The following is an 11,588-nucleotide window of genomic DNA, read 5'->3' as shown; positions in this document are numbered from 1 at the left end:
CCAATGTGTATTTGGACAGTTTCTGTTATTTTGGTTCTGTATATTGGTGGGGACAATGTACAAAAAGTTTACTATTCTACATTGTCTAATTGAGACAATTAGATATTTTTCTATATTGTTTATACTATGTGAATTGGGTCTTTGGTAGCAATGTTTCATCAGTGAGCAGAACAGCTTGACGGCAGTATTGAATTTGCAGGACTTTTGCATCAATGTCATGAAGTACTTTGATATGTCAGGTAGTTAATTCCTTGAATTCCTCTCAAGTTATTTGATTTATTACAGGTTTCTCATTTGAATGTTTCAATAATGTATATGTACTATCACACGTGATCACACATAAAGCTGAGGATGTTCAACTTCACACCTTTATCACCCACAAAGGCGCTACAGAGTAAATTGTTTAAGCTGCACCAAACATACTCACTTTTACCTTTTCCCTTTGAGGAGGACATTGATTACGCTCAGGCTATTGGATTTCAAACAATTTTGGGAAAAACATGCATTTTTTTTCTCTAATCACAGATGAAAATAGGCATTCTATAAAAATATAAATGGGCATTAGAAAGGGTTAAAGGCATCTGGATGAATATTTTGATCTTCTATCTTAAACCTCTGACCAACAATATTGTCTTTAATTCAAATCATCTTTTCTACTGGCAGACTGATGAGTTCCAAGAGTTACACACCTGAATATCCTGACCCCTTAACACCCACCATGTACAAGCAGCCTTGTATTATTGGCTGCAGAACAGCTAATAGTCCAGCTGCAGCTCCACAACAGCAGCATTTGACCATTGTGTTTCTTTGTTTAAGTGCACCTAAATAGCACTTTGCATGGCAGAGAAGATGCAATTTCATTCATGAGATAATCTTCACTGGATTTTTTCCCCCTGACAGCTACTGCATTATCAGCTGACCACACTCAGAATAGTCAGTAGGTGATTCAATAATGCAGCACACCGTTTTGTAATTGGGAGCACAGCATGAGAAGTTGTAGTCATGTGCATGGTTTCACTGTTCACATTTGTAAAGTCAAAACCAATAATGGCATGTCCTGAGTTAGAAAGGTTATGTGGGTCTCATGACACATGGATGGATGCTGAAACAGTGATGAGGGATGGCATACCCTGTGCTATTACACAGCATTATACTAAAATGAGATGAATAACGGTTGCCCTTGAATAAAGACCCAGTCAAATGTAATGCATGCATTTTCCTTGAGTAATATGTGCAAAGTTTTAGCCTAAAATATTTTGCTGTCAATAAAACATTTGCTCTGAATAAAGTCTGCAAGGTGCTGTTCAAATAAAATAAAACAGCCTTTAGTTGTTCTTAAAAAATGTTAAAAATATATAATCATTTGTGAACTAAAAGCAATTAGAGGGAATTCAATCAATCTATATATTCATCAAATGGTCTCATTTGGAAGACGATCTAGATTTAAAGTATGTTATGACCAAAGCAGTTTTGCGTATTGTTTTTGCTGCAGGTCTATTTGTAACTTTAGATCAATACGGTCAGTGCAAGGTGAAAGTCCGAAAGATCAAAAATAAACACTTTGATTGATAGATAAACACAAAGTAATACCAAGAATTTTTCTGAATGAGATTCTATGAATTTCCAGTTCCGACTGAAATAAAGTAAATACCACCCTTAACGATCCCAAGATGGCTCTCTATAGTTGATGGACACATACTAAACATTGTAAGACAGACAGAGTGAGTTTACCATACTTATATTTAGAGTATTATTAAGATGAACTGATCATACGGTCTGCTGAATGTAACACAAAACATCCAGAGCACTGTCTGAGAATGAATGGACACCTGGAGGGCTAAGAGAGTTCTGAATGGACTAACTACTACTAAGACTATACCTTTATTATTCTGATGGCACATATTGGACAGTTCGAATTTTGAACATTTGTAGTGTGAGAAAGGCAGCAATATCAAGATAGTGTCCTTCACACAAGGACAAGAGGGCACTGGAAAATGAGAAAAACTGAATTACTGCTGCACTGCTGCTCATGAGGACTCCTGCTGACAGTTTAAAGGATCATGGGATGGAACTGCAGCACTTGAATTAGACTGTTATTGAAAGCCAAACGTTGTGAATAAGTTATGCAATTTGTCTGTCTACGCCCATTTGTCTCACTCACTGGCTGTCTGGCTTTCTTTCTCTTTATGTCTGTAGAACCTGAGATAAATTATGTAGGCATCCAGAATATGTATTGAGGCATTGTGTGTGTATGTGTGTGTATGTGTGTCTGCCACTTCACATTATCAACATCACACATCAACACAACATCGCCCATCTCAAAACTTGTTGTACTGTGACCAATACATCATGGTTGAATGCTATACAAATGTTTTTAAATGAATCATTTATTGCGTTTTGTCTGTCTGTGCATCTGACAAAGACGTTTAAGATTAAAGAAATAGTTTTGGCACTTATTCAATTTCTTTCCAAGAGTTAGATGAGAATATCAATATCCCTCTTATTAGTCCATTAAATATGAAACTTCAGCCATTTAGCGATTCTTAGCACAAAGACTGGAAACATGGAAACAGCGAGGCTGGCTCTGTCTGAAAGTAACAAAATCAATCCTTTAAAGCTCAGGAATTGACCAATTTTTGTGGTTTTACTGTGCTTGACTATTTCTAAACCAGGTGCAGACCTCCTGGAGTCTTCCTTATCTGACAGTAATGAAAAGACTCTATGCACAACCAAGAGAGTTTATGTGCCCAACATTGCAGCTGAAAGGAGAGAAAAAGCAAATAAACATGAACTAAAGTGATAATGTGCTATATGTTATTTATTTTCTTTACTGTAGCTTATATATGCAGAAGGTTTCACCATAAACTGAGTCAGGTCAGTGCAGGCCAGGCTTGAATCATGACGCACTGACGAAGAAGCTCAACAATGTGAAGTAATGTTAGGACAAAATCAGCATTAGTTCACATTGAATCTCTACATCATACAAAAAGTTTTAGAGCTTGTGTACGAGCCTTAGACACCATGTTTCCTTCGTGATAGCAACAATAGCTTGTGAATCATCTTCGCCAAAACACAAGACATACTAACACACACATTGTCCCACAAAATGTCCTTAGATTTTGAGATTATGATTATCATAATTTATTAAGTTAATTAACTGCTTAAACGTAAATGTTTAATAATTGTGTAAATGCCTTGCATGTGCATTTGTGTGTCTGTCCATGTTAAAGTCCACTAACGCATGTCTCATGATATTCCACACATGCGAAGAGGTAGTGTCTCATGATTCCTTTTGGACTTTGATCAAACAGACCAGTAGGATAACTAATGAGAAACACACTGTGAGGTATCTGTGTGTGTGTGTGTGTGTGTGCGTGTGTGTGTGTGTGTGTGTGTGTGTGTGTGTGTGTGTGTGTGTGTGTGTGTGTGTGTGTGTGTGTGTGTGTGTGTGTGTGTGTGTGTGTGTGTGTGTGTGATGAGCCTGAGCCCTCTTCTCAGTAATGTGCTCAGATCACACTCACCATGAGTGGACCTCTTCTTTATCAGTGTTTGGGTTCAAAGGGAATAAAGAGGAGGAGGCATGAGTCAGGGTCAGGCAGGGCAATATGACAGAAATAGGTAGATATTGGGTAACTAAAGGTTGAAAATTACATGTGGTGGTTGCTATTTTAGGTTGCACAACATTGACATTTTAGATTTAACAACGGTTTACATTTTATAATTTTCTAAAGTCTCTTGATGTTTAATGTTTCTAAAGAGTGCAGAATCAAATTTAAATATTATGTTTGTACATATAGTAACAAAATGACATTTTTGAACCACTGTTTGTTCCAAATGTGGCAGAGCAAAAGCAGGATGAGCTGACCAACATGAATTTTTATTTTTGCCATTGAGTTTACTTTTGCGTGACTGTTGGTAAAAATAGAAATGTTGAAAGGTCATTGACCTATAGCTCATCAAAACATGCTTCTAGTTTCATTGACTCAATACAAGTGCAACTCATTCAGAAAGTCAATACAAAACAAGTATTTGAGATTTCTTATTTTTGCTATTCATCACTTGTGTTTGTACAGTAGGATAAAGTATATGGTAGCAGCACAGTGTCAGCTATACAGCTTTAACCAGTGGAGCTACTGGACATTACAAATAGCACTTTGCAAAAGGAGTCTGTTATAACCCCTTCAACAAACCCTATTCTGCCAACAATTCAGTATCAATAGATTTCTGGAAGAATCAAACCAGAGCAGCTGAGACTTTCATTCACTATGATAAGTTTGAATGCTTTGTTTCCAAACCAGTGACCTATTTTTCACTCTTTTGTTGCTTGTACCTTTGCATCAGCTACTCTAGCCAAAGAACAGAAAATGATGAGAGCCAGCAAGACAAGCAATCATATCTGTATTAAGTAACAGTGGTGTAAGAAGTGGTCATATCCTTTATACTAGTGTAAAACTGTACAGATTATCAGCAGAACCTAAAGTATCAAAAGTCAAACCAGTGATGTTACATTTGCAATCATGTAAGCAGCATTACAATGTGGTGGCAAAAAACAACAACAAAAAACAAACAAAAAACTCCTTTTTTGCACTCATGAAGGTCTAATTTTTGGACCCACGGTCATTAAAATATAGACCATTAAACACTAAGAGGGTTGACTAAATACTGACACCTAGCGGTTTTATTTAAAATGAGTTTACTCCAGATGTTTTCTCGGTGGAAGATAATAGTCGTTTTTTTGTTTAAATCAAACCAGTATTGACAGGGAGAAGAAATTCAAACATGTTATGAACACAGTATATCCAAACAGGCAGGATTACACGTTTTGTTGGTATTGTTTGTTATGTGCGCTGCATTCAGGTCTCGTTGTAAACTGGAGCGATATACGGTCGGAAAGTGGTATCTGTGGCATTGATCATAGACACCAACACGTTAGGAGTAAATTGTACATAAGAATGGTAGATTTTTTTAATTGTTATTTTGTTTTATGGTACTTAATGCTTATGAGCTCTTGTTTCAGATGTTTAAATGAAATCACTGGACCACCATTTTGCACCATTTTTATCATCAACTTTCTTTTACAAACTTATGTTTACTGACCACCTTAACATCACATTCTGGCAATACTGATATAAAATGAAAATCAACACTCGTTCTTACAAGAAAACTAGTTACCTTTGCAATTTGCTCGCTGCTTAATTTGTTTAATGTGTTCATTTTTTCAATATCACCGATGACTTTGAAGGCAGCGTTGTGTCACATGACCTGCGCACAGCTGAGGGATGCTGAGGTAGGCTTGCCCGTTGCTAGCCAGTTAGCCGCGTTAGCTGTGTCAAGTAATCCAGGGAGAAACAGCCGCTGCTTTCCTCCCCCCCGCACCTTTTCAAACAAAACCACCCGAGTGAGATATACTACAAAGCCATGGAGAGGTCACAGTGCATGTGTTCGTCTTTTGTCTCCCCTCGTATCATCAGCTTTTGGTTAGATGTCAATGTCATAATTTGTAGCTAGGGCTGTCCAGTTAGCTCAGCTAGCCTGTGTCTGCTTTTAACGCAGGGCCAAGGCCAAGCGAGAAAAGAGAGGCCGTTGGTGAGTAAATTTAACATGTTTTTTTTTAACCTTGTTTACCTGGGTTTTTAAAAAATTATATATAAACATGTCATATCAGCTTGTCGGCTGACTGCTGTTTTAGCTACCCGATACGGTTTTCTTACAGTGAGGAAAATGTAGCCTTTTGTCGGTGGTTTGCACATTAAACGGCACTTTGTCAGTCATGTAAATACATATCGCTTCCAAATGAGCACTGTCAATACATCCGTGTCTTCTTAATCTGTAATTAACTGTTAATTATCTAAATGTCAAATGTGAATTTACAGTGCTCTAACACTGTATCGGTTAACGTCAGATGTTGGCATGTGATATTTTGACATTAGTGACATCTGATTTAAAAAATGCATTGTTAGCTTGCAGTAAGCATTGGTTTATTTTGCTTCATGTGAATACACTAATTATTTACCATACTTACGTGTTGTCATAGTGCTTTATCTGTAAAAGGAGTTGTTGTTGATAGTAACGTTATCAGATTGCAGTAAACTGGCAGGGTTACGTTCTTGACAGGACCACAACAGGCTTACAAAATAACTAAATTTTACTTGTAAAGATCCCCTGCAAACATGTATTTAAACATGTAAACTTACTTTGCTTGGAATAATAATTTGTGTCTGATATGTTTTTTCCAAGAAAACATAGGGGAATTACTACATTAAAATCATTAAAATGACATCTACTCCATATCCTTAATTTAAAAAAGTTCAAAATCTATAAAAATGCTAATATATTACATATCAGAAATTAAACTGCTGAACACAAGATGTCTCCTAACAGTCCATTCTCAGTGTATGTGCACTGGTGGCTTCAAGTAAGTCAGCTTTTCAGTGAAACACAGAGAAACTTTCCTCTTTCAGCAGATAAATGTTAAAACAGCCTTCTAGTGTCAAACTCTGCACCTATATCATTCTGCACAGTGAAGCGCATCACATCCAACATCCAACTAAAGTAACAAAAAGAAAAATAGAATTTTTGAGTGGAGAGGGACTTAAAGTTTTGTCAAGGTTGAACCAAATACATTTTCATACAGATCAAGAATATGCTGCAGACATTCTACATTTGCTTGTCACAACAGTTAATTGAATCTGCATCACACACTGAAATGTATTCATTTATTCTGCTGAGTTTCATAATTTTTAGCAGATACATTTTCTTTCAGTGCCACCACTGCATCATTTTAAAAGCTGTCTTCTGCACGTATACATGCTTCCCCATAGTGTTAAGTATCTTTTTATACTCCCTATCTTTGGAAACCTCCACATCTGGAATTTGACAAACAGTATAAGCTGTCATCCTCCCTTGTATCAACAGAGCAATGCTGAGCACTGTTAAAGTTCAGTTTCAAGTTTAACTTTGTCCTTTCAGATATAAAAATACAGTTAAAATAAGATAAAAGATCTTCAGTGTATGGGTGCATCTGAAACTAAGCACAATTCAAGGTTATAAAGTGTGTTCATATTGCAGAAAAATAGAATGTATATATGCATGTCTGAATATGCATGTAAAACAATATGTGCTGGGTGCAGAAGATGTTAATTTCACAGATGCTCACAAGAATTACATCAAATTGCGCTTATTGCAATACTGTAAGTGACAGTGTAGTCACATTTGAAGTCACCCATGCTTGTTCTCCTGCTCACCATTCATCAGGTGTTTGCTCTGCAGGCTGACAGAGGAGGAGAGGAGAAGACAAGAACATCAGAGTTTGGATCAGACCTCCTTTTGAAGTCGCTCCTGCCATCATCTTCGTCACCCTCAACAGAGCCATGTCTTCATCAGGGTGCTGCCACCTACCTGGTTCCCTTTGCGATTACTCGGGGAATGCTGAATCTGATGCCTCTAAGGATTCGGAGGAGTCTGATTCCACTGCGCAGGCCCAGTACATTGCCAAGGTTACCGCTAAAGACGGCCGCCCACTCTCCACCGTTGTTAAAGCGGTGAGCTTGCAGAGGTAAGCGAGGGACGAGCTCACATGGGGACCTCATGGATATACCATAATTACACTGTTCTTTGGTTAATCATCCCACTGTTCTCTTACCTGCTCTGCTGTCTCGCTCACCACAGTGATGTAGGGATGTGTCGGATTTGCCACGAGGGAGCTGGAGGGGAGACGCTGCTCTCACCCTGCGACTGCACTGGCACACTGGGTAAAGTGCACAAGAGCTGCTTGGAGAAGTGGCTGTCCTCCTCAAACACCAGCTACTGTGAACTCTGTCACACAGAGTTCACCATCGAACGACGGCCACAACCCCTCACACAGGTTAGAGAGTGTTCACTGTGAGGATCCAGTACATGGGTGGAAATAACAGAGACTGATTGTGTTGACTGTTTTTTGTTTTGTTTTGTACAAAAAGAGATGGAATTCTGTGAAATTGTAATCTTGTAGAGAATGTGCCAACAGAGGGCATCTTCAGGATTTGAGGTGACAGGCTCATAGTGTTGAGATGGTTGCCTGTCCTTGTAGCAAGCACCCTCTATTCATAGGACTGGTTTTAAGTAGCATTCGTGGCGTTTCTGAAGGTGTATTCAAGGAATGAAGCCATTCAACTGAAATTGACAATTTTCAAGGCTCTTTTTTACATGGCAGAAGTTAGTGGTAATCACACCTGCAAGCTAAGGATGCATCAATCAATCAAAGTAACACTGGCTAAGATGATATAAAATTGAATTGCATTTATGTTCACATGGATGTTATGAATTTTCATATCGCAACAGAGTGTAACTGAGGAACGACTTACAAGGCAGAAATGATTATTGACAAAAAAAGGTGACAGTTGACCAGTGAAAATGTTTTTCTTTATCAGTGGCTGAAGGACCCCGGCCCCCGCAGTGAGAAGCGCACGCTGCTGTGTGACATGGCCTGCTTCCTTCTCATCACACCCCTGGCAGCCATCTCTGGGTGGCTGTGTCTGAGGGGGGCCCAGGACCACCTGCAACTGAAGAGCAGACTGGAGGCTGTTGGTCTCATAGCGCTCACCATCGCCCTCTTCACCATCTACATCCTCTGGACACTGGTAACTAGTGCATTATTTACCTCCTGTAACTGTGTGGGAAACATACATGTTTCTATGTTACTGTTGAGATGCTGTTAGTTTTCTCCCTTTTGCCTTCTTTACACCCTCAAGTTAGCCTGTTTATATTATCCTGGTGTCTCAGGTAGAAAACATTTGTAAACTGACGCAGGCACAATACAAAACAAAACAACAGAATTATATTTTTCCCTTGATTATTGTTGAAATAGGTATTTTTTCTGGTTTTAATGACCTTGAACAAAGTCAAAGGAGAGAGAGATGTGAGGGTATGTGTAACTTGATATTCTCAAGAACATAACATTCACCATTTGCTTTTAAGTTGGCCACAAAATGAATAAAAAAACATGCATGTATGTACTGATTCTCTAATTTATTTAACAATAGTAACAATAGCTTTACTCTGCTTTTTACCCTCACAGGTCATACTTAACAGGATAATATTCTTAAAGAATAGGATGTATTATGAATCTGAAACCTAATCCTGTCAGCAGCAAAGGAATCATTAAAAATGACAAATTGCGAAAGAGTATCCTTCAGAGCTCCTGTCTTCCAGCAGTCACAGCTTCAGTCAGCATATCATTCCTGTTCTGCATCCGTACTACTATGTCTCAAATATCTTGATGTCAGTTTTATTGATGCCATTTTTTCCTCCCTTGTCACCTCATGGATCTTGCCCCCCACCCCGTTTTGCATTCAATCTCAGGTGTCATTTCGGTATCACTGTCAGTTGTACTCGGAGTGGAGGAGGACCAATCAGAAAGTGCGCCTGCTCATGCCTGACATGAAAGGAGCACACACCACCCAGCGTTCTGTGCCGACCAAGTCGACCAAGAAAATGACTGACGAGACCATCGTATGAGTGCAACACAGTGGCAAGAGGAATATTTAAAATAAAGCCCACTGAAGCACTCTCTAAAAACAAAATTAATCATATTAATGAACTTTTGCACTTCATATGGACCATTCTGAGAGGGGAGAGCTACTCCCTCTGTTTGTTTTTTTTTGTTCTTTTATCGAAGCACTTGATGTAAACTACGACGGTATTGACCGACCACAGATGTGGTTTTGGGAAGAACTCATTCCAGAATCACAGTTGATGTTGATACACCGTTGTCACCGGGCATCCAGTGCTGGGATGTGAACGACGAAACCATGGATAATGCACTAACCAGCCCAACTGTATGTCCGTGACACAAACTTAAGAAATACTAAGACACAAGCTAATGTAGCAGGATATAACTGATTCAGCATGCTACTACACTATAATATGAGACATATTCACTACCTATAATTCTCCCCGATGCCCCTTCACAATGTATTTAGCTGTTTTTGAACAATGGGCAGCCATTAGCCCGGCGGAGGATAATAATCTGAAAAAAAAAAAAAAAAGATTGACAAACTCTATCTGTGAATATTCCTTCTTGATGAGTAGAGGGCAACAGTCGCTCATGCCTACATTCTTGTCTATAATCTAAACCCTTTTGACATTTTCTGGTTAAAGCTTTATCATTGCTGTCTAGACAATGAAAATGAAGTCATTTTCCTGTTTTGACAACAGTCAAGGCATCACATGTATATCACACTTGTCATGGGGTCAGTGAAGATTGTAGTATATGGAAGAACACTAACTGCATCCGTGAAACGGCATTGCAGTAATGTATAAGAAAATACTATTGAAGGTGTTGAAGTGTTTACATTCTAATTGGGTGAAGTTTCTACTATTGTCATAAAAGTGCATTAAGCAACGGCTCTGCTCCACTTGTAAATGCACCATTCATTAATTGAGCTGCCTAGCAATGACTTAGTGGTAATGTCCTACATCACAAGAGATGCAATTTTAAATAGAAGAAAAACAGTGTTCTAAATAGTGAGGTTACTGACTTTTGTCCTATATAAAAACACAGAAATGTATCAGGGCAGGCTGGTACTCGGTAAAGGTGCAAAAGAGACGTGTCAAGTTTTGAGATGTCAATCAATGTATGCAGCATATGCTAAACAAAGTATTTTGTGTTATTGTAGTCTTCCTGCTGCATCCCCTGGAAAGTTGGGTTATTGTGCAATAAAACACAAGGGACTCCTGGACTCAGTCAATGTGAAACATGACTTATCTGCTGGTTTTGGGTATTCGTGTCCCCCCCCCGACTCTGTATTCTGTTTGTGGTTAACTCCATGTGTTTGGAAATATAATTATCAACTGTGGTGGAATGTATCAAAGTACATTTACTCAAGTACTGTACATATTTGAGGTACTTATGATTTATTTGAGTAACCCACTTTATGTTACTTTATACTTCCACTCCACCACATGTCAGAGGCAAACATTGTGCTGTTTACTCCAGTAGATTTATTCAACAGCTATTACGTGACAGTTTCTTACACAGGAGAGTGACTTTCTCAGTAAACATGTTTACCTGAGTAATCTTTGAGACAGGTACGTACTAAAAAGAAGGGACACCCGCACACTGTCTTCACGTGATCAATTAAGAGACTTTGTCATACGAATTAAGTCATACAATGTTTTGGTCAAAGATGATAGATGATACACCTGAAGAAGGTCTTTGAGCAAAATGTTGTATAAAAGTATCTTTATGAGCACGTGAAGACAGCGTGCTGTTGTCCCTTCTTTGTAGTACTTCAACATGTCAAATGGTTTCACTAAAATAACAGTTTGAGGCTCAAAAAGGTAAAATTATCTAATATTCCCAATAAATGAACGACTGAAGAAAAGTCCTGAAAAAATTAATACATATTTGAATAACAGAATTTGTTTGTTTTTTTATGCTTTCTGATCCCCTTTATCATATCACGATACCTTGTGATCCTTTCAGTGGGCGAGCCAATGGATTAGGTAACATAACTGTATGTAAAAGTTAAAACTATATCCACCTCACCCAGCTACAATAGTACAATTCTGCTTGCACGTTGATGCATCAGTATTAATCATGGAGTGTA

General features: G+C 38.4%; 1 protein-coding gene across 3 annotated transcripts; it reads left to right on the top strand.

Annotated features, from left to right (window-relative positions):
- Positions 1 to 5,325: 5,325 nt before the first annotated feature.
- On the top strand, positions 5,326 to 11,050 carry LOC133990989 (E3 ubiquitin-protein ligase MARCHF2-like). Of its 3 annotated transcripts, none has more exons than XM_062429434.1 (5): positions 5,326 to 5,586; positions 7,270 to 7,555; positions 7,669 to 7,864; positions 8,409 to 8,618; positions 9,340 to 11,050. In XM_062429434.1, exons 2-5 carry the CDS (start codon positions 7,371 to 7,373, stop codon positions 9,493 to 9,495), a joined length of 747 nt encoding a protein of 248 aa, XP_062285418.1. In that variant the 5' UTR covers positions 5,326 to 5,586; positions 7,270 to 7,370; the 3' UTR covers positions 9,496 to 11,050. The 3 variants fall into 3 exon arrangements, with proteins under 3 accessions (XP_062285418.1, XP_062285417.1, XP_062285419.1); XM_062429433.1 differs by having other exon boundaries at positions 7,255 to 7,555; positions 9,340 to 11,049; XM_062429435.1 differs by lacking the exon at positions 9,340 to 11,050 and adding an exon at positions 9,056 to 9,302 and having other exon boundaries at positions 7,255 to 7,555.
- The last annotated feature ends 538 nt before the right edge of the window (positions 11,051 to 11,588 follow it).

The sequence above is a fragment of the Scomber scombrus genome, chromosome 11, assembly GCF_963691925.1.
Source record: "Scomber scombrus chromosome 11, fScoSco1.1, whole genome shotgun sequence".
NCBI lineage: Eukaryota > Metazoa > Chordata > Actinopteri > Scombriformes > Scombridae > Scomber > Scomber scombrus.
This window is presented reverse-complemented; position numbering and strand designations above follow the sequence as displayed.